This window comes from Lates calcarifer, linkage group LG9 (assembly GCF_001640805.2).
Source record: "Lates calcarifer isolate ASB-BC8 linkage group LG9, TLL_Latcal_v3, whole genome shotgun sequence".
In the NCBI taxonomy this organism is placed as follows: domain Eukaryota; kingdom Metazoa; phylum Chordata; class Actinopteri; family Centropomidae; genus Lates; species Lates calcarifer.
In genome coordinates this window covers 6,837,926-6,865,528 of record NC_066841.1, presented here as the reverse complement: position 1 = coordinate 6,865,528, position 27,603 = coordinate 6,837,926, and the positions used below count along the sequence as shown (strand labels likewise).

At 41.0% G+C, this 27,603-nt stretch overlaps 1 protein-coding gene across 5 annotated transcripts in view; it reads right to left on the bottom strand.

Annotated features, from left to right (window-relative positions):
* The window catches only part of LOC108886025 (A-kinase anchor protein 2), a 75,870-nt gene extending 57,040 nt beyond the window's left edge, over window positions 1-18,830 (bottom strand). For 2 of the 5 annotated variants that reach the window (XM_018680625.2, XM_051072830.1), the window contains exons 1-2: window positions 18,555-18,820; window positions 9,700-9,751 (exon numbers count right to left, since the gene is read on the bottom strand). In XM_018680625.2, coding sequence (XP_018536141.1) covers window positions 9,700-9,751; window positions 18,555-18,598 — 96 coding nt within the window. In that variant the 5' untranslated portion in view covers window positions 18,599-18,820. Of the gene's footprint in view, window positions 1-9,699; window positions 9,752-9,973; window positions 10,041-18,554 lie in introns of those variants that run through there. The other 3 variants (XM_051072829.1, XM_051072827.1, XM_051072828.1) reach the window with 3 other exon arrangements.
* Between the last annotated feature and the right edge of the window lie 8,773 nt (window positions 18,831-27,603).

The window sequence follows — 27,603 nt, the reverse complement described above, 5'->3', positions numbered from 1 at the left end:
TAACATTCAATGTCTCACTCTGGAGAGACAGGGAGAAAAATGATCCCTGGTGCAGGCAGGAAGGAAGTGAAGTATTAGAGGGGTTGGAGGTCAGGACTTATTGGGGATTGAGAGGAGTTAGGGTCTACAGGCTATCGTAAGAGGAGATATTAGGCCTTGAAGTCTCTAAATGTAGCTGATGTTGAACCTGAGATGGGGAGAACAATCCTTAACCTCACGTTTGAGATGAATGATGCTGACGTCTGGAGGCTGATGCGGGTGGATTGTAGGGGCGGGGGTATAGAGAGAGGTGATGCAGAGTCACTGTCTTTAAATTTACTTGGATTAAAATGCATGGGAATATAAACAAAGCAGATCCCAGGACAGCCACTGTTTGAGGCTGAAGGGCACGAGATGTGGATGTGGCTTTATCTCTCTCTCCCTCTTTCTCTCGCTCTCCCTCTCAGTGGGAGCAGAATGAGGATTTCTGGGACGTTTCCTGTTTGGCTAAATATATAACCATCAGGGAAAACCCCTAAAATGTGAATAACTGTAAACCATCTCTCAAATGGAGCAAAATTGAGTGAAGAGTGACACATAATAGTATAAAAAGAACTGAATATAGAGAAGAAAAACAAAAGAAAAAGTAGCTGAATTGAATGACAGAATAAAAACAGATGTTTCCAGAAATTAGTTAAAAATTGAAGCAAAAAAAAAAAAAAAACAGGTTATATTGAAGGACAAGGATAGTGATTCTGTTTGACTCTATTTGCAAAGTAATTGCACTTATTTACCTCAGAGGACCCTGACTGATCTGAATTATAACCTGTAGCTCCCCACCATTTTCTACCAGAATGGACTGTCCTCACCAGAAAATTACAGCACTGGTCATGGTGAATGTCGTCCTCTTGTAGCAAGAAATAGACACAACTTTTTGGTGCATAGACAAACAGAACAGAACCAAGTAAAACGACTTGACTTGCTGAGAGAACACACATCACAAAACTGCACACAGGCTGTGAGACATCTGCGCCAAACCTGAGGTCATCTCTCTCTCTCTCTCTCTGTCTTACTGCGTCATACACACACACACACACAAAACCTTGTACACCTATTTTTGTGGTGACGTGCCATTGACACATAGCATTCCCTAGCCCCTTAACCTTAACCATCACAACTAAATGCCTAACTCTAACCTGAACCAAATTCTAACCTTGACCCTAAAACCAAGTTGTAACCCTCAAACAGCCATTTAATAGTATAGAAAGTACATGTATAGTTGGCTCATGGATTTCAGACCCAACAAATATAATAAAATAAATCCCCACACACATGCACACACACCACAGCAACCTACACAGCAGTTCCCATGGCTTGTGAGACACTGTCAGAGAGCCTGAGCAGAGATATGGTCGCCAGATGTCAGGGAGTGTTAAGGACATGTGGTTGAGGAAAACACACACGCAAATACAGTGCAAATCCACAGAAACACACGGGCGCAAATACAGTCACAGATAAGTTGTGTGTATTCTGTGTGGGAGAATCCTCGACTGTACAGAAACATATATACACACAGACAGATGCTCCACATCCTCAGATCAAAGACGGTCTGGTTGCCATTTGGTTTCTGTCACATTCCAGAAATAAAATGTATAGAATAAGAATTCCCACCTGCAGCAATGCTCTGCTTAAAACACAGTACTGTAAACAAAATATAATGGCTTAAATCAGTGGCATATCCTACAGGCCTTTTCAGACTGACAATAGCTGTGCAACAAATATCATTCCTCCAAAAACAGAGACTCCTCGTTCATTTCATGGGGTGGGGGGGTCCACCACAGAGAGAAAACAAACAGGAGGGTATTCTGGGAAAGAAAAAAAAAGGGTTTTCTGCACTGCGCTGGCCAGTCAAATACTGCTCATCCAAACACTCATACTTTCCAGGGTACTATAGGATACCATGTGGTACTTTTCAGCAGTGTTCCAATTTAGCTTTTATCTCATAAGTATCGTGATGGAAAATAATTATTGCTGCTGTGAAAACTTTTTAGAGTGGTACTATCCTGCCTCAAATGGGAAAAACCACTATGTGGTGTCTTGGCATTGATTAACCTATAGCAGTAGCAACAATCTGGCACAAACACATCCATTGCTATGCCATAGTAGTGCTACTGTATGCCTGAACACAGTCTAACTCATCTAGACTTTAGACACAGTGCCAAGCATCTTACTGTGGACTATTCAGCTCCCTGGGGTCACAGAGTTCATATGAAAGAATGTTGGATCAGTTCATAAGTTTGGCTATCACTTCTCAACCAAAACATAAAGTCATTAGCGGGAGGGAATGCCACTGTCTTGCTTGGAACAGAAACTGATAAGCTAATAAAACGATGAAATGAGTCCCTGGCCATGTACCGTTGAAAGACCCTGCGCCATGCTCTGTTCACTGTATTTTCCCTCCTTGAGAGCACATCCTCCTCCTCAGGAAAATATGTTGACATTCTTGGTGACACACTCATGACTTCCCACACTCTGACTCACTTGAGTGTTTGGCCCCACTTGGCTTGCTGCTTATGCTTTAATACAGAGGGCATCACGTTCCGCACTACTGTTGATGCCATCCAAAAACTTTGACACTTGCGCAGAATTTTCTGCGTTCAGTATCTAAAATGGTTGAGCCCCAGTGGAGACTTTTACTTTGTCATATTGTTGTTGGTTTGTTTAACTTCACAAGTCATCCACAGGTCACATGGACTGGACATAATTTAGTAAGCTCTCATTCTACAGGGTTAAAGATTTTTGGCAGTGGAGAAGGGGTCAAAAATTACGGTATCTAATTACAGTTCCCATAAGTGTAAAGTTCAGCACAATGAAGTGTTCTTCTATCCCTAATCCCCTGAGTTTCTGAGTGGTTTCCTGTAGTAGACTTGTGTTCAAGGGCACTCTTGTTAAGAAGACAGACAAACAGCAAATAAACAGAACTAGACTCTGCAAGCAGGTATAGCAGGGTCCTAGCCCCTCCGATTTTAAATGGCTTTTGTTCAATGGGACAAAAAAGAAACAAATGAAGAAAAAGCCTATCCAGACATGACTACTATGAATATAGTCTATGCAGCCTTGAACAAGATACTTCCATAAAACAGGATTTACAGTTATATCACAGGATGTTTGACTGGGACATTTATAATGGTAAACCAAAAGAATATCAGTAAGTAAAGTTTAATGGGAATAAAGGGTTGGGTCTAAAATTTTTGAATGATTTATGACATGTATTTCTCATTGTGGCCTCCTAGTACACACTTAAAGCCAAATAAAGGCCATTTTCCAGGAAGTAAAATGGGTAGTTATACTCCTATTGAAATTCAAAAGGACAGCTTTAAAACAACAACAAAAATAAGTTGTGAATAAGTGAACTTAAACTGACTTGAACTTTATTTACATGTCTGATTGGACAGCTTTTTTTTTTTTTTTTTTTTTTTTTTTTTAAAAAGAAACAAGAAAGTAAATCAGGATTGGTGCATGAAAACATGCAAACATACTCATACACACTAATGAACAGCATTCTGCGCTACTGACACACATCTCACACACCCAGTATGAGGTCACACAGACAGGATTATAATGCGGTAAAGCAGTGATGTAACTGTGTTATAATCAAAGATCTGCTGATGCTGAGGCTGTGAACAGAAGTGGGCTACAGATCAGATGGGTCACATTCTGCACATGCCGACACACCCAGCACAGACATCTCACAGTGAAGATCATCTTCCATTCAGCAAGCGGCCATACCTGAATGCTTAGAGAATAGAGACTGAAATGGACCTGTGGCCTAAATGTCATGGGTTTGATTCCGCTGTGCTAGAATCATCTTTGGATGATTGTGTGAACCATGAGCCATGACCTATATTGTTGGGTTTTGGATTATTAGTTGGATAACAATCTTTTTCAAAATGCTACTTTGGGCTTCCACTATTTTTTAGATTAAAATTTGTTCAATATATTGTTCAAGAGGTAGATTAATTGTACTGAGCACCTGCAGGTCTTTTTTGCTACCAATGTTTATTGTACACAGTGATGCTCTCTTCAGACAATGCTAATTTATTAGTCATTGGGCAAACAGAGGTGCATGAATGATAACCTGTTAACTCTTTAGCCAGCGGTGGTGTCAATAAATGCAAACTTAGCACATTGCCGACATGTCTTGCATGCCGTTGTCATGCGACAGTAGCAGGTGGTGACTACACTCATCATATCCATCTGGAGGAGAGACACACCATCTAAATTTGCATGGAAAGGTACATGGTAAACAAAACAGTGTAATTTTTAACTCCTCCAGACCTCAAAAGTCAACAAGCCTTGCATCTTTGTAATCTGAGTGTATCTGTCATTAGGTAAGTAATGACACTAATATTTTGTTGCATTCATAGCTGTAGCTTCTAAAATGACCTTTGCTGCATGCCCTCTTCAGTATTTCTCTGCCCTGTCACTCTGCATTGTTAATGATCCAATTAAGCTCAAATGTCATGAAAATAATTTTAAAACCAGCAGTGCCCACTAGAGCTGCATTCCAGCCTCTCCTGTCTCAAGTCTCTGTTAACTTTAACCCCTCTTACACACAGAAGCATGTACAACTAGACACGCGCGCACACAAACAAGCCAGAATGTCCAGTAGGTCCCGAGACAGCTGCTGCTAATTTTAGACGGCATGTAATTCCTGGCGTGCCCCGGGCCCCCTACTACCCAATAAACCACACCCCCACCTCTCCCCTCAAAATGACTTTGCCCCGAGCGCACTCCCCACCCCCATAAACTCCTAAAGTCCGTAAACCAAGCCTCCCTGAACCACCTATCCACTCCTGCCTCATCAGGGTCCAATCTGATCTGTTGGCAACACCCACCCTGCCAAATATTCAAAACCTTAGACACTTATTTAGGGGGCCTATTGAGCAATCATATGCAAGCAGTCAGACCTTAACATACACTGAATCTGATGCAGTGACTGTATAGCCAGTATTTCCAATTTCATGGGACAGATGGGGGGAATCTGACCAGTTTTGTCTTTCCAGTCAACCGGACCAAATAAGCATAATCCCATGTTAAAACTTAACAAGAAAACAGTTCTATAGGAAAGACAGATTTGATTTAGCTGCATACAGAGCTTTATAGTAGTTTTTATTTCTATATTTACTTATTTACTCCTTCCTAACTACATGTTAAACACTTGTAACAAAGCAATTTCCCCACCAAGATCAATAAAGTTTTTCTGATTCTGATTCTGAAAAACCATATGTTAGGCAGATGTGTCTGATTGTAAGCAAATAACCGACACAGGTACAAACAGTCTCCCTACAGAGAGTATTTTAAGTCATTCTTGTTGCTCTGCAATACAAAGTTTACAACAGTTTGCAGCAGTTTAGCTAATTGCCATCACCTAGATACGGTAAAATTGCTGCAAATAAAAGCAAATGACAAAAAGTTAGAGGTTAATCTGTAACAAATGCTTCACAGGGAAACTGTAAGAACCACTTCCCTCCTTCAGGACATTCAAAATGTTTGAATTGTTTTAGATTAGCATAATATGGGCGTCATAATTTGGAGACACTGTAAGTGCAGTGGAAAAATCACTTTAACAGGAAAAGGTGCAAGTTTGTTAAAAATGTGATCATGGGTTATTATTAGTAACGCATAGCTGGGTAAAAAACACTTGACTGCATTTTTCCCAACCTCAATCAATATTTTCCTTATGGGTTTTTTAGGGGTTCAGTGCTGCCAATCCGTCAATCTACAAGTAAACAATCCTCACAAGCTTAAATTCCACAAGCCTGCAGGCAGTCCAACCCCCAACGCTATTTACCTCTCTTAACGCAGCCCATTACCCCAGCCATCCACTGCATGCCATGGCCACAAATCTCAGCGTTTGCAAAGGCCTAGCTATATCATCCCCTTCACCTTCACCCTGCCTCACTCTCCTCACGAAGTGGAACCAGAGGACCGTTTCCACGACCACTCTGACTTACACAGATTACCACACAGAGCTCATCCAAAAAAATCAATGTGTGGTCAAATCCAGGAGATAAAGTAAATTCATTACTGCACATTAGTCTTGCAGAATTGTTAATAACTCTCATAAGACAGCAAGAGAGACAGTAGGCATAGAGGTTTAGATTTTGAGCTGAGTTCAGTCTCTGTCTTTCTCATAGAGCCAGCAGCCATCCGTCCCTCATTCTCTGTCTTTCCCACAAGCACACACACACATCACCATCATCTCAATCCTCAAGCACCACTTCCTAAATCCCCTTAGACTTGGCCCCAGACAATCTGCGGCCTTGTGTGTGTTTGAGTGTGTGTTTGGGGGGCAGCTAAGAGTCCAAAGGGCTGAGGTCATCTGTGTAAACACAGAGAAGCCAGTAAATGAGTACATGCAAAGAAACATACAGACACACACATGCACGTACACACACTTTTGTATATGTATTTTACCATGCTGCTTGCAGTCGGCAGGCCACACAGGCAACAGCTAATTAGAAAGATGAAACACTAACCATTCATTGGCTGATCTTAAAACCACAGAGCTTTTGGTGAACACACACGCATTTGCAAAAACACTTGGACACGAACACACACACACGTAATCAGTTTTTTGGGGGAACCCTCACCAGGGAGCGCTCCATCCGACTGCTATAATTACATGTTAATAATACACCAATTACAGGTCTGGATTTAACAACATGACATCACAACTGTTCCCTAATCTGACCAATTAGTTACCATGGAAATCTGTACCCACTGGCAGCTGACAGACCCGTAATCACTATCAGACTATGGGAATCTTGTTTGTACGTGTTGTGGACAAATGAGCCAATTGAGTAATCAACCCTTTGATTAAACACTGGCAAATGTCCTACCCTTTGTTGTACCAAATGATCATTGCTCTCAGTAATCTTATTATGGAGATTTTCTCAGTTTGCATGGCGCTAACTCTCATGAAACTCAAAAGAGAGCCATCTTAGCCTGGTTAAATTTAGGTGAGTTACTGTAAATAAATTGTGTAGGAGTGGAAAAATGCCACACAGGATTCATTGCTCTCCTTGACTATTAGAACTTTTTTTGTTCTCATTAGAAAAGTATAATAGATTATAACATGCTAACAGAATAGCTGTGGCATTTCTGTTGCACATGTAGATCTATATTTTTTTAAAATCATGTTCTCATCTTGTTATTGTAAATGAGACCTCTCCATCAAACTCTGTAATGTCTCACCACACTGTTTCACTCCAGCTGCTGTGATGGAGCAGAAAGGTATGTCGTCCTTTCTCCCAAGCTACAAAAAATGGCTAGTGAATCAGAGCCATTAGCAGCATGATTTATTCATGAGCCACACAGCACGTAGACCTGTCTCCGTGGTAAATGAACATTATAATGACAGCTGCCTGTTCCCCAACAGTGATTTTTTAGGTCTGTCTCAATAGATCAAACATGACAAAGAACCCTGACTTTAGGTCCATATTACATGTCAATCAAAATAAGCGTCAGATATGAGGAGCTGTGTGTTCAGGCGGCTCAGACAAAGATATGACTGGTCAAGCGCTTGGCTCAGATTTTAGGGGAAGCTTCCAATTTGGCTCAAGATCTGCTGAAGTATTGATGAAGTCAGACACTAATGGTGATGATGATGAAATCTCTGAGTATCAATTATTGATGAAATCATAAGCATGTCAGCTGCAGACCGGAGACAGTGTGTCAATGTGAGTGTATGCACTGTGCAGCTCTCTACACGGGGTTCAGTAACGCTTACTCAAAAGGCCATAAAGTCATGTATCACCTGTCTCCATCCTTGCTGAAGACAAAAAAACTTTTAAAGGATTTTGTGTGATTCTGTGTTTTTGGTTTCGCTGAAACGGCCAAAAATTTTGATTGACGGTTGGAAGAGATTGCTATAAAATCCTTCCTCTTCCCTCTGAGATGCTCTGGAAAGCTTTCTCCAGCGTCTGTATTTACACTGGACCTGCACTGCTTGGCTGTGTATGTGGCTACTAGGGTGCTTAGCGGCCTCAGAGAGTTGTTAGTACTATTAGTGTAATAGTAACCCTTCTCTATTTAAGTGCCTGGTAGGTCTTGAAAGCTATTAGTGCTGTTATTGTCTTTGATATAGCGTACACACACTCAGCTGAGACAAGACAGATGCTCTTTTGGATGAGACAGATAGGCTCAAATTAGGTACTTGTATTTAATGTCTATCCATTATTATATGTCAAAGCTCTTGGTACTTACAATAGGATCTCTAATAGCACTTCAGGAGAGAATTGGAGTACATAGAGCATTTTTTGTGGTGTTTAGGTAATGCTGACTGCAGGTGCCAACAGAATATTCTGCAGCATTTGCAGGCCTCAAAGCAAAACTAATTTCATCGATAACACAATCAGTGATTTTGGAGTGTTTTGCCAAATAAATGTGCAAGAGTGATGCAAGGAACAGAAATGCTTCTTCCTCTCCGCTCATATCGTGAGAACTTTCCACTCTCTTCATTTACTTAAGTGCCTGACTGGTTTAAGTTCACACAGCCTGGTATGGCTGCCATGTTTCAACGTGGCCAAAATAGTTTCTCCATCTGCTGCCGCTGCTGCCCCCCCTCCCAACTTGTGTGTATGAATGTGTGTGTATATGTGTGTGTTCCTGTGCCTCTGTGCGTTGAGTGTGTGTGTGTATGTGGTATGCTGTGGTTCCTTGCTGGCGCCAAATTTAGTCCCAGGCACTGAACCCTGGTCTCACTGTTGCTCTGAAGTCCTATCAGCACCAAGCCAAACACTTCCAACAGATGCCTCCCTGATATCATGAAGCGTAACGGCGAGTATATTGAAACACAAACTAGACCACCTCTCGGCTGAGTTTTTCCTACTCTGGAAAGCAGATACACCTAAAAACCTCAGACATCTGGCCAAAAAGAAAAAAAAAATTGATTTTCCACCAACTTTCCTCTGAGTTGGTTTCTCCGGAAACAAAAGGCATGGAAGAGGATGAAAGCTGACATGAACAGCAAGACAGCAGTGGTGCAAGACAGCAGGCTAGTGAGGGAGTAAGTTTATGTCTATTTTAGCTTTGGTACATTGGTTAGCATTTAGCCTCCCAACACAGAACAGAAGCTGAAGCAGATGGCTACTAGCTAACATGGTAAACCCAAAATACACTGTGGACACTAGTTGTCAGTTGTAATGGTTCTGTTTCAGCCCCTAGGTTCACTTGTTATGAAGTTCTTTGGCTTTAAGAACAATCACATTAGACTGCTGGTCTTTCTTCTTTAAGTTTGAGCCCTGGGGTCACCCTGTCATTGAGCACCTCTGCCGGTGTGTTGTTACATTTGGAGCAAAGAAAGTTTCCCACCCTCTAAATGTGTTTGAATGATGCCAGTGGAACATGAATGAAAAATGTGACTCGTCATAGAGTGGCAGAGAGCAAATGAGAGAGAGAGGGAGAAGTATTGAAGAAGCTGAGGAGAGACTGGCAGAGTAGCAGGAGCTCTGAGGTGCGAGACAGTTAGGCGAGATATTGTGCTGCAAATGACAGAAAGAGATGAAGTCAAGGTGAGACAGGGTGGCCATGAAAGCCCTTGTGTTTTACGTCAGCCGTGGACAAACAAGGCAGCAAAACAAACAGACAGAAGGTCAAAGAGACATGAAGAGATGAGCAGATCAAAAGCAAGATGGTAAGAACAGTTTGACTTACCGCCAAGGCCTGCAGCCTCTCTTTGTGGAGCTGAGCCTCCTCACACGACATCCTGAGGGGGAAGCAGGGGAGAGGGGGGGGTGAAAGGAGAACGAGAGGTGAGATCTGGGAAGACAGAGAGCCGGAGTCCCCTCAGTGAAAGATATAGAGGGGAGGAAAGTAGAGGAAAGAGAAGGAGAAGAGGAGGAGGTGGAGGAGGAGGAGTATCCAGATGAGGTTCTTCCTCAGCAGTAATCCAACCAGAGAGAGGAAGACAGTGGGAGAAGGAGCTCACGCCGAGAGGAAGCAAAGATCTCTCATTCACTGGCCATGTGCCTCACACTCAGCCCGCTGCTCGCATTTTCTCTCTCTCTCTGGCTGTGTCACCCACTCTTTCTTTTGCGCTCCCTGTCTCTCCTCCCATTTGTCCCCTCCTTCCCTCCCTCCCTCTCTTTTTTAGGCATGAGCCATGTGTGATTAAACAGCTGGGAGGAGCAGCTGACAGAGAGAGAGAGAGAGAGAGAGAGAAAAGAGGAAGGGGAGGAAGAAAGGAGCAATGGCATGAAGGTAAGGGTGTGTGTTAGAGGAGAGGGAGAGAGAAAAAGGAGTGAGAAAGAGGAAGAGCAAAGTAAATTGCAGAAGTAAGGAAAAGGGAAGCAGCTGAATAATTTGTCATATTTGAAAGCTGTGGGTCTCTAAGAGGAGATGAGATAATGGTTAATTTAACATGAACAGTTTGAAGATTTATTTTTATCTTCTAGTAACTTTATTTTGACTCTGTCAGGAATGTCATACACAAGCTAATCAATTTAGTTATGACTGACTCACAACTGGAAAACCGATAAATCACAGTCACAAAATTTAGTCTAAACTCTGAAACACAGAAATCTGTATGAGCTTTAGACACAAATTATGTAAAAATTGTGTTCCTTAAGCACAAATTATCTTGAGAGAATGGTAGGAAGTTAAAACTGCAATTTTACACCTGAAAATAGATAGATAAATAGACATAGTATCACCCATATACATGATAATACATGATTAAGTTTAAAGGTACTTTATGTAGGTTTTGCTATTGCCACATAGCCAACATTAGCCAACACTTAACCAGTCTAGAAGAAACATTGTGAGTTTGGCATCAAACTTAATTCCTATACTTACCAACAGCTGTCTCTATTTCTATCACTTCCTGTCTTCTACTGAAGTTAGCATGCTACCCAGCCAGCTTTGTGATAGTGAGTCACGGTAGTGTCCAGTCTGCCCTCAGTCCAACATAAGAGTCTGAAGAAGTAGCACTGCCTAGAGATGGTATCCAAATCTTGGGTCTTGTAAACGCTTGCTGAAGCTCATGGTAAGTAAAAAGCTGTTAATGCTAATGCTGGCTATGTAGCAATAGCAAAACTCACATATAGCACCTTTAAAGAAATTCTGTTGCTGTTAGAGCTATTGCTATAACTATGTGCAGCTTTTGCTGCTAACTGCCAATCACAGTCCACCACTGCACTGCAAGCTGAAAACAGACACACATATCTCTCTCATGGGGTGGTCATGCAACATCTTTCTCTAACTTTCAAAGACAAAGAAAGTATTTAAAGATGCTGCAATCTTTTAATAAAATTCTGTGAGACTACAGTCGGTGATGCTGCCCACTCACAGCGAATCCTACAGCTGACTCGTCAGGTTCTATTTCTGGTCACTCTGGTCATATATTTATTCCAGTGTCTTTCGAAGTTGACATCAACAGAAACCTCAGAGGGAACAGAAAAAAAGAAAAGAAAAGGGGGAAGATATTTGTGTCACTCCCTGAATTGATATCTGCAGATCAACATCAGTGGGACATCTGTGGAAATACAAGCTGCACAAGCACCACTTAAAAAGGCACAACGCACCTTCGTACACACACACCCACACAAACACTCATAGACAAAAGCCAGAGTTTAAGTAAATGGGTCATTGTTATCTGTGTCGTAATTTTCTTTTCTCCCTGTTTTAACACTCTAGGTTTACCTCAGTTTCATCCATTCTTCTTCTCTCTCCTCTCTTACACCCCTTTACTTTCTTACTTTCCTCCACTTTCTCTTTCTCTTTTCCTACATCACAATCTATTTTCCCTAGCGCAGTTTTCTTGCATCCCTTCCTCTTTTCCTTCTCTTGTCCCTTCTCTCCTTTTCCACATATCCAACACTTAATCTTCATCTGCCTCCATAAATCTTCTTGCTCTCTTTTTCATCTCCCTTCCTACCTACTTCCCATGGTGGATTTCTGCCCTCCATCCCTCCATACTTCATCTGTCTGCTTTCCCTCTCAGCCCTCAGTCCTCCAACCTCATTCCCCCCCTTTCATTTCTCCCTTTTCACCCCTTCTTTCCTCCATGCCCCCGTTCCTCCTCACCTCCACTCCACCTGTCCCACCTTCTATCTACCCCACTCTCTCCTCTCCCTCAGTTTCTACCCATCTTCCCCTCTCTCTCATTTTTCTCCATCACAGACAGACGTCCTTATAAGGAGAAACAGCAGCAGCAGTCCTGGACAGCTCTTTGGGGAATATAGAAGCATGCAACACACACTCTCTCTCACAAACACACACAGACACAACAGCCACTGCATTACTCCAAGAGAAAAAGTGTATAATAAATAAGCGCAGCTGGAGAGTATCTGTCCTGTAAAGCCACTGGGCAGCTGCAAGACTTGAATAAATCAAAACTGAGTCTTATTCAGCCCTCAGCTATAGCTTCCACATTTGCAAGTGAACTATTAAACGTTTAAAGTTCTCTGGGATTTTGATGTTTTGAGGCTTTAGGGAGCTGTTAACAGTCAAGTCAACCACATTTGGTGACTTGACTTGTGTTGTTACATTTTTTCCAAGCTAATGCACACAGACAAGTCTCTTGTAGAGTTCCTAAGTTTAAGAGTGCTGACACTTTTATTTACTGCACTTCTTCTAGAGCTGTTTGTGCATGTCAACAGTAAAAATGTATTTTCCTCCAGTATTGTATTACAAGAAAAGACAAAAAATTATAAGGAAACTTCTAAAAGATTGTTTTCTTCCATTTCTGTTTTTAAATGTTGAGTATTTTTTATGTTATATACACAAATTCCACACTTTATACTCAACTAATTTAAGAGTAAAACATACTGTATATATTAAGATAAAAGTTATTGCAGAAACGTGGTTGAGCATTTAACCCTTCAGCTAAAAATGAGTTGTGTTATGAGACTAACTTATTATACTGTGTGTCGTGATATTTTTCAGTGCAGCATTTAATTTTTTAATTACTCTGTAATAAGGTAAACAAGCACTACACTGTTTAAAACTGCACTAGTCAATATTTTGTAATAAACAATCGGATATGTGTAAAGTGTGAGGTGTTGCTCATAGGGACAAACCCACAGAGAATTATTACCTGACTGCAGATTCCCTCAGCTTATGGAGGATTTAAACAGCTATAAGCTGATTATTTAGGTTTTACGGCCTATAGCTTTTCTGTTTTGGTTTCCCCTCACTGCAGCAGGTAGCTTTTTTAAGCAAAAAAGCTCTGAAATATTCACTGTACGCTACCTGTCTAGTAGAGACTATCCTCCCACAAGTGCAAATGCAAGCAGTTTATTTTGACCCATGGTAACATTTTATTGTTAGTTGACTTCATGTTAGACAACATCAGTCTTAGGACATAGGGAATAGGTTTTGTATGCTCACCATAGCAACTTCATTAGATGGTAATATGACAATGTTCAGTTTTAGAAATCGTTGCCCTAACTAAATGACCATTGACTCATTTGACATTTATATGCATAATTAGGTGTTACTGTAAGTACAGTCTGAACATACTGCAGCAGGCTTACTGTGTGTTATGTGTAATGGTTGTTGGAGTAGTAGTGCATACTAGAGCGGGAATGGAAATGGAAAATTTTCATTCTTTGGTCCATGCATTCTGCTAGATAAAACCTACAGCACAACTTTAACATACTATAGGCTTACTTGAGGTTCACCGTCAAGATACTAAAATAAAAGCTGCACTGTTTCACCCTGGGTTCCGCCCTCATTAAAACATACTGCTACATCTTTAATGTGGGCACATGCAGGTTATAGACCATGACCTGCTTGGAGTTTTGGTAACATATAGCTTATGAAACCAGGCTCAGTTCTGCAGCTGTTTGACTTTACAGCCAGTTGAAGGTTTAAATCTGGCCTCTCTGAGAGTGTCTGTTTGACCTGGATTTACACCAATCACATCATTATGTTGGCTACTCACACTGTCATTACAAATCATGCTTCCTTGCTAACGTTATTCTACTTTGAAACGTTTTTTGTTTTATTTTCCCTCTACCACACGTTCTCCCCCTTCTGTCTTCAACCCCCTAAAATGCTGCCACCCCCCCCTCGACCCCTTAATTCTGGCGTCAGCTACGTTGGTTGGTTGTCGTTGGAGACAACAGCATCATTGTTCCTCTGCCTCGCCACGACGACACGATGACCTCACTGCACAGCCAGCCCAGCCCCGCCTCCCCCGCATCCCAGCTCAGAGGTAATGGCCTCCAGATGTGGAACCAGAGGCAGGAAAACACACACACACACACACACACAAAGATATATAACAACATACAAAGAGTGAGTAGGAGGCAGAGAAAATGAGCAAATATGGACAAAGAAAGTAAATCAGAAAAACTGCATGTGCATTTGTGTGTGTGTGCATGTGTGTCTGAGTTGCTATGTTAATGCGGCCATCTCTTTTGCCAGCCTTTCCTGAGCTTAGTACTCCCACATTTCAATTCTCCCAAAAATAATTGAAACGCACAGATAGAGCCACACATCTGGTACACACTGGCCTCTGCTGCAGACTGAGTTATTGTATGTGTGTGTGTGACAGAGAGAAAAAGAGGGAGACAGAGAGAGAGGAGGGGAAGAGAAAAAGGAACCCAAACAGACATATTTCTGCTGGTGGTGCTGCCAGATCTTAATCTCATTCATATTTTATACATCACTGAGGGAGGTTGAGTTGTGTTTGTGCGTGAAACTGTCTGTCTGTCTTCATGCACAGTTTAACTAAACACTATTAAAAAGTATGCAATATCTTTTTTTCAGCAGTTTAGAATAGGCAAATCCTTCAGTACTACAGTCCTTGTTGCTTCTGTTTATTTTTCCTGTACAAAGTTGGTATTAAATTTAGCTTAAAAAGTAAGCAGTTATAAAGGGCAGTTTGAGGGAGAAAGGCTGATGACGGCTAAACATTTGGACGTCAGTGGCTTTCAGCATCTATTCAGATATCAGCTCTCACAGTTTTTTCAACTATTGTGACTGTATTTCAGTAATTCAGTATGCCGCACGTCTTATTTTATTGCAAAGACTGCAAGTGAGAACTTTCAAAGCTGACAGTTTATTGTGAATTATCATAAACAACTTCATTAAAAGTAACAGCAAAGCAGTGAAAATCTGTTTTGCCTTTAAAACACTTAAAATAGCTCATGATGGCTACATGCTGTGGATGCAAGCAGACCCCCTTGTATTGGCCAAAGTCATATGAGTAGAATAAAATACTGCATTAAGTTGCTTACATTATGCATGGAAATTTGGTTAGCATATGAATTTGCATCTTTTGTACAGGTCAAAGGGGCTATTTGTGAGTTTTCTTTGCCACTGAATATTGCAGGGAATGGGTAGTTGTGATAGTCACTTGGCAAGGGCTTTGGCCTCATTGCATTTATAGTACAAGAAGTTAGAATACACCCTCTGAGCAGTGCTACTTCTTCAGGGCAGACTGGAGGCTGCAGTAAGTCACTGTTGGAAAGTGAAAAGATGGGCTGTCTGGGGCACAGCTAGCTGGTTAGCATGCTAACTTCAATAGAAGAAACATTGCAGTTGCTTTTCACCACTGGAGAGCCAAGAAAGCTCTGGCTGAAGTTTGATGCTGAATTTACGACGTTTCTTTTCGACTGGTCAGTAAACAACTGTTAATGCTAACGTTAGCTATGTAACGATAACAAAACTTACAAATAGCAGTAAAATGAGCTACCTCATCGCTGTCATTTCATTTCATTTCTGTTGTTTTATTTATGTCTCTCACTTTTATACTCTCAAAGACGCTTTTATATTGGGGGAGAAGAAATCACATGCATGTCCGTATGTAAGAGTGCATGCATGTGTGTCTCTGCATGCATTTAAAAGACAGATGCAAAGATGAGAAGCAGATGTCTGGGCCTACTCTCATTATCAGCACTTCATGTTCTTTCTGCTCCCTCTTATTTTTTTCTTCTACTCTGTAGTTTGCACGTCTCCTCTTATGTTAAGTTTATGGTTTGTGTTCTGGTACTTTTAATTTAATGGAGTGGAGAAAAAAAATCCAAACACTGTGTAAGAAAGGTTCTTGGTTCTTCAAGTTAAAACAAAGTCCTACTCTGTTGTGTTGATTTATTGCAGGAAGGCTGATTAACTTAAGAGGTGGTGTGGGATCTTCACATTTCCAAGAGCACGCAAATTGAGTATCTAGATCAAAGCCCTTTGAACTGCACTTGTATGAAGTTGTGTGAACTTGAACTTCCACCCAAGGTCATAAATACACAAGAGACATAGTGAACTCTAATTTAGTACTGCAGCTAACTTTATTTCATTTTACTCTCAGTGCCCTAAAACTATGGGCAAAAACATAACAATAACTGCAAAAATAGAAATGTTAATTTATTCATTTGATGCTCAGGATAGCCACCCAGTAACATTAGATATGCTTAAGTCATCCCATCAATATTAGCATCTCTTCCCTTTTCAGACTTCCCTGAGTGTGTAATAAATAGCACCAGAGAATGGGCCATCTGCCATTGCGGTTTCTGCACTCTACATGACCACAAATACTACCTCGTCTTTCTGCTGAATCAGTGGACAACCCAGAGAGAGTACAGTGTACATGCTGATTAAAAATGAGCCTGCAAGCACAGAGGAAAACAGACAGACCCAAAGAAAGATGGGACGTGATAGACTGGCTGAATCACACTGTCTCATTTTCCCTATTATAACATTAACTATTGATGTACCAGTGAAGCATGTCTGCTCCATGCCTCACTGCACCTTTTCTGCCTGCCTCATGGGTGCGGCTCTGACAGAGGATGTAAAAATCACTCCAACCTGTCACTCAAACTGCCCGTTGACAGCTGATTAAGACTCACGACTTGAAGATAAGATGCACTATACCATGTTGGTTATCACTCATACCAGCTAACCACTCAGCATCCTTCAGTCTGCAACCTCGATAGGGCTTTTTTTTTTTCTCTTTTAGACTTTTAATTTAGAACCAAGGATGCAGAGGCTGTGTGATCACCATAACAATAGCATAACCTGCACAAGGACATAAACTGCAGAAGCTGTGTAATGTGTCATACAAAGCAGGTATGCCTGCTTCAGATCTGCAAAAATAAGATGCTCAGATTGCACAAGCCTCCAAAACAGCTTTGAATTGTCTCTATTTATTGGGTGGTTCAGTCATATTTCTGTCACACCAATTCTTGGACCAGAGTACACCTGACAGCCTTTTTTTTCCATCTGTGTTTTATTGAAACATTCTATGATAGTGACACCTGACTGTGTCCATACTGCTATTCTTTCCAATTCATTTCTGTGGAAATTATGTCAATCGACCACTTTCCCCTAGTTTCACTCTTCTGTGGCATCAGACTGTGTAACATGAGCCAATGGAAAACTATGAGTTAAACTGAGCTTACTAGAAACTTTTAGAAATTTTTTTGGACCCAATTACTTACCACTTAGTGTGAGGTAGAGACTTGCCAGCCTAGCAACATTAAGGTTACAAACAACCCATAATGCAGCTCTCTTTATGTAACACCTTGCCTGATACTTGCTCCAAAGAGAATATCTGGTGTTATAAAAATATAGAGATGATTTGCACATTTTGTAACACAACCCCCCCACCCCCCCAAAAAAAATGTTCTGTTCTGTAGGATGAACTAAGTTTGACAGATTTACTGTAAAAATACTACTTGTCATATTCTTTTGTTTTATGTGTAATAATATTCTCCTGAAACTGCAGCTGAAGGGTCACATTGAGTTGGGAAGCAACATCAAAGATTTGACAGTTGCCAACTCATCAGCAGCATTTTCAAACAGGTTTCAAAGTGACTCACTCTTCCTGTGACTTGTCGTGCTGTGATTTTTATAAGTTTCAAAGTCTCTTCAGGTTTTGCCCAAGTGAGTTTTCATTTCATTATCCTTATGTCTGTGCATGGGCATTTGTTTCTCATGAATATCAACACACACACAGGCACAAATCACACACAGGAAGAAATGGCCTGCAGCATGGCAGACTGTGCTAACACACAGAGGCTGGGCAAAGCCTGCAGCCTTCACACTATGCTAAAACATGCAACATTACACACACGCACACACACATACATATGCATATGCACATTCACATTCACACACAGTGTATGTACCATGGTGTTACTTCAGGAACCAGATAGGAAAATGAGGAAGAAGGAGTTTAGGTCTGATTATTGTTAAAATGCAGGAAAAAGACAGACAGAGAGAGAGACAGTCATAGAAAGAGGAAAATAGAGCAAGAGAGTAAAGCCACAGAGGGTTGATATGCAGTGAGGTGAGAGCTCTGCAGAGGGAGTGTGAGGGTGAGTGAAGAAAAGAGAGACAGAGAGAGGAAAGGACAAGGCAGGAGAGGGAGGAGTGTACATGGTGTACCGCGTGTCTCCTCTCCAGTCATGACTGAGCAGCAGCCTCACCATGACGGAGCTCCGGTTCCCATGACAACCCAGCTTGTCAGATGGAGAGGAGAGAGGTGGAGGGATGTAGGCAAGGAGAGGAGGGATGCAGGCAAGGAGAGGAGAGATGGAGGGAAAGATAGATGAGGAGCATCTACTTACGGTGCCGTCGCGGTGCCGTTCCTCTGCAGAGGTGTGTCTGACATGGCTGCAACGCCGGACTCCCCTGGTCTCCTTCCCTTTTCCTCTTCCTTGTCCTCCTTCTCCTTCTCCTGTCCTCTGGTGTCCTTTTGACAGAGTTGTGTCCTCCTCTTCTCTCTCTCTCTTCCTCCTCTCCTCCTCCTCCCTCCTCCTCCTCCTTATCTTCTCCTCCTCCTTCTTTCCTCCTGCCTTTTCGGTGTGTGTGTTCGTCACGCCAGGATGTGTCAGAGCAGCTGCTGCCACCGCTCCTGCATCGCCCTGCTCTGCCTGCAGGAGGAGATGGGTGTAAGCATGTTTGTGTGTGTGTGAGTGCGTGTGTGTTTGAGAGAGAGAGAAAGAGAGAGAGCGAGAGAGAGTGGTCACTTGTACATTTGCATGTTACATGTCCAGGCTTTCTGTCTATGAGAGAGAGAGAGAGATGAGGGATTTATAGAAAGCCAGTGAGGAGAATGAGGCAAAAAAGAAAGGAGCCAGTGATGAGAGAAAGAAGGATGATGAGGTAAGCAAGATGAGAGGGCAGTGGGATAGAGAGCAGAGGATGGCAAAGAGACAGCAGAGCGATAGAGAGAAATATAGCCTTAGGGGAGTTACAGTATAATGAAAGGAGTGGCCAACCTGCCTCACTCAGGCTGCTACCCTGAGAACAACCTCTCCCCTCTGAGACTAGGGAGCGATTCATTTAAAGAGGCAGATAGGATTCTTGAAAACCCCTCCACTGTTTAAAAGACAAAAAAACAAACAAACAAAAAAGAAAACCCTCTAGAAGTAGACTCCGTTATTCGAAAATCAGCCCCTGGGCACAGACAAGTAAAAGGTCCCTAACCTCTCCTATAGAGGGATACCCACAGGCTGAAAGTTTGTGTCCCTTTGTGGTCATTTCCTGTCTCTTTGCCATCATTTTCCAGTCTGTTTATGGTCAATTTTCAGCTCTTTGTAGTCACCGTCTTTTGACTCAGCTTTATGACTTACCAGTCACTTCACACAGAGGCTGTGGCCCAGGGGATGGCCCAAAAATTGGATAACATTTAAAGAAATGGTTGGATGGACAAAACTGAATGATACTGAGTGGGACCTGTCAGGAATAAAAGAAGTCTGACAGTTATGACACCATGATGACTGATGTTCAGGATAGTGGAAAAGTCTGAGCTTCTCTGTGAGAATAAAGACATGTCACCATAGGACAGATAACTTGAAGTGGGCTGTGGTTAAGACTCAGATCCTCCACATCCAGACCCAGAGACAGTTGGAGCTGTCATTTTAACATCAGAGTTGGGGTCCTGAGAAATCGGATTATAATCTTTGAGGAATTTCTTCACTGAATTTCTATTATCCTAAACCACAGGTGCTTTGATCTGAAGCTGCATATAAACCATCCACAGTCATGCCATGAAAATCAGTGACCATAGCTAAATATACTGAAATATATATGATCATCTTTCCCTTTGCAATTTTCACTAACCGTCTTGTCAGACCCTGCCACTCCCACCTGCCCTGCAGTAACCCCAGCCCTTCCCGCCTTTCCAGTCATCTAATTTCCTCTGTGCTTGTCTGCTCACCTGTTCCCCGTTCCCTCAGTAGCTCACACTAGTCCATCTCCACCTTCACCTTGCCAGACTTTCTATAGCGTCATCCTAGCTGTACCTTTCCAGCCTTTCCGGTGCTTGTCATCAAATGTGTGATGACACATCTTTTAGAAGTTGGATAGGATTCGAGAAGGCTGCTGTGTGCTCACTTTGTAATGGAGCCACAGAGGATAATCATCAGAGGACCGCTGATCAAACTGCAAAAAATATCTAACGTGTCAAGGGGAGCAGCCTGGAAAATCATGAAGGTACGAGGCAAACACAAACAAACTGTACTGACAGAGAGGAACAGCAGTCACAAGTCGTTGGCTAATGGTTTTTGGCATGCCATTTTTTTAAACAGGTTTTTTTTTTTTGGTCTTGTTCTGAAAATCCTCCATGCTAGACAAGACAAGAATCCAGCTGCTACTGGATCTGCACAGTGAGAACTGTTTAGTCTATGGGGACTTGCCTCAGTTATTTATCCAAACAAGAAGCTTTGCAGTACTTTTATTAGGTCTATAACCTGCTGGTTGAGTACTTAACAGCAGTGACTGGAGGGCAAAGGGAAAGCAAGACCGTCTTCTTCAATCTGTCTTTTTGTCCTCTCTGATTCCTCCCTCCCTTCTTGTCTTTATTCATTTGTTTCCTCCTTTTTTTTCTTTTTCCCTTCCTTTCTCTTTCCCTCTTTGTTTACCTTCTTTCCTTCCTCCCTTCTTTCTTCTCTCTCTTTTTCTATTCCTTATTTTGTATAACTCAATTAGCTTTCTTCTGTTTCTCTTTTATTCATCCAAGCTTCTCTCTTTCTTTTCCATTCCTTCCCTCCTATACATGTTTTCCCCCATAGAGAACCAGTTGGTCCTACACACTTCAGCATGTTTCTCTATAGTAGATTAATGCATACAGCCTGGGAGTGAATCATTGTAACTGCAACCTGGTCATTTATACAGAGCAGAGGTCCAACATTAAACGTACTTTAAATATTTATACATCCATTGTTTATAGATTAATCAGACATTCTTTCTCTTTTGGAGCAAAAAACCTGAAGCAATTGCATTGAAAATGTGCAGGTCACTGTTAGTCATATATATATATATATATATATATAAATATATATATATAATATATATATATATATATATATATATATATATATATATATAGAGAGAGAGAGAGAGAGAGAGAGAGAGATTTAACAGAATCTCCATAGTATATGGAATAAAGAATTGAGTTGAAAAGGAAGAAAAGAGGATTAGATTTCACATAAATGCTCAGTATTGCTAGCAAACATAGCTGAATTTCTCAGTTTTAATCGTTTGTTACCAGCAGTGAAGTAAACAACATGTCACTCCCAGGCTCAAAGGACAAAGTGAAGGTCACATTTCTTAAAGTGCCAAGATGTTTCACGTTCCTGGCTGTCACACACTGAGATGTTTGCACTTGTAGAGACCTTTTCTTCTCAAGCTATCTGCCTTTTCTCTGCTCCCTCCTTCTCTTTCCCCCTCTCTCTTTCCCCTCCTGACAGTTCATGTTGAGCCCATGGTTATCATATTGCTTGGTATGCCAGTTATTCTGAGGCTGGCCCTCAGGTTTAGGTAGTGACCTTAAATGGGCATCACACATGCAGCTGACATCCTCCACACTCTCTCACCCCTTTACTCTCACCCTGCAGGCTGTGTGTTTGAAGAGTTGTAAGTGTGTCTTTGATTAATCATATTGCTGTGTAAGCGACCTACATGCATAATATGGTTATAGTGCAGTTTAATTAATAGTGTGTCATGTCTAACAACTTGCCCTACATATGTAAATCCATTATAATGACAGTGACAGAGGTTAATGTCCTTTTTAAAGTGAGGAGTATACTGCCATCTTGTGGATTTATGAAGCCAATTGAAAATGTCTGATTTTAGCGACACCTAGTGGTAGTATCAAAATAGACACAGGTACAGACAACAGTGACCATGCTGTATGTCTATAATTTACTGATATCAAACTGTTAAACATATTGAGTGTAATGCTAAACAATTATGAATGATGTCCAACACATACCACTATAACTTGACTAACATAAGACAATAACTGTCTTTGCTCTTATCCAAAGGCAGTGAGATGCTCTCATTGAACCATACTATATTTATAAAGGTTGAATGAATGAAAAATTAATGTGTCATATTTTACCAGTGTATATACTGTCTGCAGTACCAGACATGTGCATAATAAATAGGGTATGACTGTACCAGTATTTGCACTGCCAGAGAACATCCAGTAGAGGTCACTGTTAGTCAGATTTTAAAGTGGAGGTACCATGTTAAAGATGCGTTCTCATACTGTTTTTATAGTTTTGAGCCATGATCTCTGTTGATATTTGATGTTTTCTTATTCCTTCACTTATGCTATAATTACATGTGACTAAATGTAACCAGTATAGGAAAGGGAATGCTAGTGGAGTGATCACTGAACAGAGAGGAAGGACATAATGTCTTTGTAAAGAATTTCACCAGAATTTTACAGTATTTAACAGTGATAATGATGCTCACAACTCTTCACTTAATATTTAGAATCTATTCTAAATATATATTCATTGATTGAGTGTCCAAATGCACAGCAATTAGTTTACTATATGTTACATGTTTCACAAGATAAGGTCCCTTTACATTTGTATCAGGAAGCACACAGTTTTGCAGGCTGTGGATGTCTTCAAAGCTGTCAGGTCAGATCCCTGTACATACACAGACAGACGTGTATACACACTTTTAAAAAAAAGTAGACAGAGAGCGAGTGGGAGATGCTTTCTGCTCCAGTGGGTTTTGGTTGTTGATCCAGAAAGTCTGTCAGCTTAGATAAGCCAGCGATACCGCAGGAACCACATCTGGGATTTACTCTGACCCACTTCAGAAGTGCTCCAAACTGTTTTACTATAGCACGTGTTCTTGACGTGTTCTTACATGGGGGACAAAAAGGGCTCAATATTACACAGTTTTCATATGACATCAGTTATTCAGGTCATTCAATTGAAAAACCAGAGAGCTTTCTTTCTTCTGCTTTACTGACACAAGTCACTACAAATACCTTATACTACACTAATCATAACACACCAACCATCAAAAGAAAAATCAGCAACTGAAAACAGAGAGGAGTTAAAATTCACATAAAGAAACATTTCCAGTCAATATACTCTCCGACCTCCTCTGTGACATAAGATTAATGATAGACTTAAAAGATTAGTAATATACAGCAATGCAAAACTGTCAGCTAATATGTTTGTCAATAACACAAACATAAGAGTTATTCCAGAAAAGGTGTCACAAAAGGAGATAGGCTAAGTGAACAACAGTTTCAGGGGCCAAAGCCAGAAATCTAAGTTCTTTTACGCATTAATATTTACAGGTCATTTAGTATGGTGCAGTACTATTTTCTGCTCCTATAAAGGTGCAATGTGTCTTCCTTTTATTATATTTATTTAATAAATAAGCTTACATATATTTTATATGGTCTGAAACAAAGTGAAAAAAGTTGTGTTATATGTAAAAGAACAATTAATTAATTAATCAGCTTTTCACATATTTAGCATATCCCTCGTCTGGAGCCAGATTTATTTAACTTTCACTATAGAGGTCAGTTAAAGAGGAAATATAATGCTAATTCTTCCGTTGTAAAAACAGTTATATATACATATATATACATATATGTGCTAATATGCACACCTATCTCCTTGAAAATGAAAATCAAGTCAAGTCAATAAAAAATACATATTTAAACTACTGAATGCCAAGCTGGGACTTAAACAAAGCAAGTTGGAACATCAGAAAGCAAACTTTTATACAGCCAACAAGGAGTGCGGCTGCATGACCCACATCACTTGCTCAAATACATGTGTTTGCCACAACGGAGGTGATAAACAATTCATTAACATCCTGGGGAGGAATTGGGTGATGATGAAGGATGATCACATCCTCCTTGTCAGGGCAAAGTTATTAAAACAAATGAAAAATTAAACAAAAGACTTCCATTCTTTCATCTGCAGTGCAGCTATGGTTACAGCAGCAGGTAAACCTTACTACAACTCTAAGCAGTCTGTCTGTATTTTTAATTAAGTAGGTATAGGTTTGTGACAGTCAGTGGATGATAAAATAACAGCACATGACATAGACACGTGGGAGGATTGTCCAAGTTTCTGGCATTTCATAGCTGCTGTCTTTGCAGATTTAACCTTCATTTCTACTAAGCACTTCTGACATTATTCAAACAGTTTTGAAAAGGGGTTATTTAATTTCAAGAGGTCAGACAATTTCTTTAATCCAAAAATGAACCATGTCACCCTACAAGTAAAGCAAAAATGTGAAAATCACTATCACTGGAGCTGGATAAAAACTAAACTGCATTGAACAACCACAACATGAGTTGCTGCCTTGTCCATCACTACTTTGAAGTGATGAATGAAGTCCATCTTCTCTGTTGTGACAATTGTCCTGGGTTGAGGTTTTGACACTTAGTCAATAGTGACAAAACAAATACAAATTGGAGGTTCACTTGCTAGCTTTTTCCAGAGCTTTTGAGTATATCCCACGGCCAAAGATCGCAGATCCTATCGTTGTTCAAAGCTTGTCTTTGGTGTTGGATGTAGATGGATTCCTTAATCTTTCTCCAGGTGTTCACTGACTCCTGGTCAGTTTTTTTCACAGATTTTTTTTTTCAAAAGTCAAGAATGACCCTCTACTGCCAAACATATTAAACAGGATATAATCATAATGCAGGTAATGGCCAAACCCCACTCAGTTATAAAAGTGAAGCAGAAAATTCTGCGAATCATTTCTTCCTCTGAAACAAATCAGATATAAATACCTTACGGCTGTAAATGTTCATCATACCACAAGATGACTGACAAGTAAGACATCAACACGAACCTGTTTGGGTGAATTCAAAGACGAGTTCACTGGTTTCTGCTTCCAATTTTCACACTATAATGTCATAACAGCTGTTCGTTTTCTCCTACGTTATGTGCCAGATTCAGTTTCTGTATAAATTACAGACAAAGAGTAGGTCATGTGGTCTCACAATCAGGCTCCACTGTCTAACTACAATGTCTGTTTTAAAGAATTGTTCTCATGGTACAAGGGGCAAAGTAAAACATCATTTAAACCACCCGTCATAGTTCACTGAATCCAGCTGCTTCCAACTGTTGGGCTTAATCGATTCTTGCTGGTTTTTTCCAGGTTAAAGGCTCACAGCAAACTGAGCTTGTGCGCTCAGCCTATTAGAGGCCTAGGTGGAGTTAGTCATCACCAGTGTCCAACGGCGTTTACATTTTTCCATCTATGAGCGATGTGAAGAAACCATCAGAGATGAGTGTTAATTTTTCATTCCAGTTCACTGACTGACCAGCCGGCTTCAGTGAACAAAGACCATGCTAATAGGTCAGTTTAGACCACTGGGGTGGTGTGTGTGTGAGAGAGAGAGAAATATTGTAGAGCTTTCTGTGAAGGGAGGAACAGTTGGGAAAGCCCTTTAAGCATTTAACTGGGAAATCCCAGGCACTGGTGTGAAGGAGGAGGAGGAGGAGGCGTGTGGGAATAATTTTGGGGAGAACCCTGTGCTCAGAGGGTGGAGGGGTGGTGCTGCAAGTGCATACAGTTTGTAGCATGTGCATTGATGAGTAAATGTTTGTTTTATGGGGTTTAATGTATTCATAACTGTGATCTCTGCTGGTCTGTTTGGGTGTGTCTATGTGTGTGTATACTGCATGTGTGTGTGAGCACGTGCACGTGTGTGCGCAGCTGTGGCACGCAAAAGAAGGCCAGGGCCCCCGAGACAAACGTGGCCGCTTACCCGTTCGGTTGCCATGGCGACAGGGAGATGGGAAAGGCTCTGTTGGAATTGCCATTAAAATGGAGAGCAGCACACCACTGCATGCCTGCACACACACACACACACACACACACACACATATACACAATGTGTTCACACGAAGACAAAGCAAGCATACAATGTCATGCAGACACAAATGTGAGCTTGCACGCACTCGGTTTTAGGGTTCCACCGCATTAGTAGCACTGTTGTGGTGTTAATCAAATGAGGGGTGTGATTGGTTTGCTGAAACACACGACCCGGCCACAACTACAACATCAATATCACAATTACTGGCTGGCTATTCCCCTGGGGATATGTGTGTATGTGTGTGTGTGTGTGTGTGTGCAATAATGAGACAATATAAAAAATAGTGCTGTGGAAGAAAGAAAGTAGCTGGACCCAGCAAGATACTTAATGAGAGAGAAAGCTTGTGAATGCTTTCAACAATGCAGTCTTGTGTGTGTGTGTGTGTGTGTGTGTTCTACTGTACTTACATCTTTCTGAGTTCTTCAAGAGTTAGCTCATTTTTGGAAACTAATAATATTTTTGCCTGACCTCACTTCTTCAAAGAACTGCTTGAGGGTCCTCACAAGTATAGAAGTTGGAGGGTAAAACTGATGCTATACTCTGGCATTGTTTCACCTGAAAGCCTTGTTGTGCCCTGACAGACCCATAAAACTTCCCCTTACTACACACACACACACACACACACACACACACACACACACACAACTGAATGTTTGTCAGTTAGACAGCTGGCTACAGTAGATGTATTCTGGACACACAAACTCTGTTGACTGTGCTGAAAATTTCAACTTTTTCTAGCATATTTTATCAGCTGTAGCAAGCTTGCTAATTAAGCTAAATGTTAGCATCATTAGTTGGCTGAAAACGTGGTCTCGGGCCATCTTTTTAATGTTTTTAGTTGGCTCTTTTGGACTCCTATAAGAGGGTTGTAAATATGCACTTGATCAGATTTATTACATTGTGCTAAAAGACTGAGGCCAAAGCCACATGTCCTGGACTAAAAAGTTTACAGTTGTTGATCAGTTGTTGCAGTTGTTGATCCAGGGACTGGAAGACATGGAAATAGCATTGCTCTTGTACTGCAGTGTGGTGCTTTTCAGGCAGTTTTATTATCAGCATGATAAAGAAAAATGTAAGATCAGACTGATTTAATTATTCTTTAATTATTCTTCTTGTTTGGTTGCTTAGCTTTCATTCTTGGACAAGACAAAGGTTAGCTTTATGCTTTATTGCCCGCATTTTCAAATAGAATAGCCTGTTGTCTTGATGATGAGGACTAATAGTCTGTTTAGGGAATGTAGCTCTATCTTAAATTATGAGTTTGCAGTTGCTGGTGTAATAATAAATAATAGCCTAAGCTCTCATATGTTAGAATCCAGGACCAGCTTCAGTGGATGTGCTGTTATGAAGCCAGTTATACAAGCTTACGCTAGAACAGACAAATGCAGTGTGATCAATTCTTTATTTCTTTGCTTGTGTTCCTGGTTTTGAAAAAGTCTATGAACTGTTTAGGGGAAAGGTTTAGTGAATAGTCATTGGTGCTCTTTCGCAATAAGAAATGCCAGTTTAAGTAG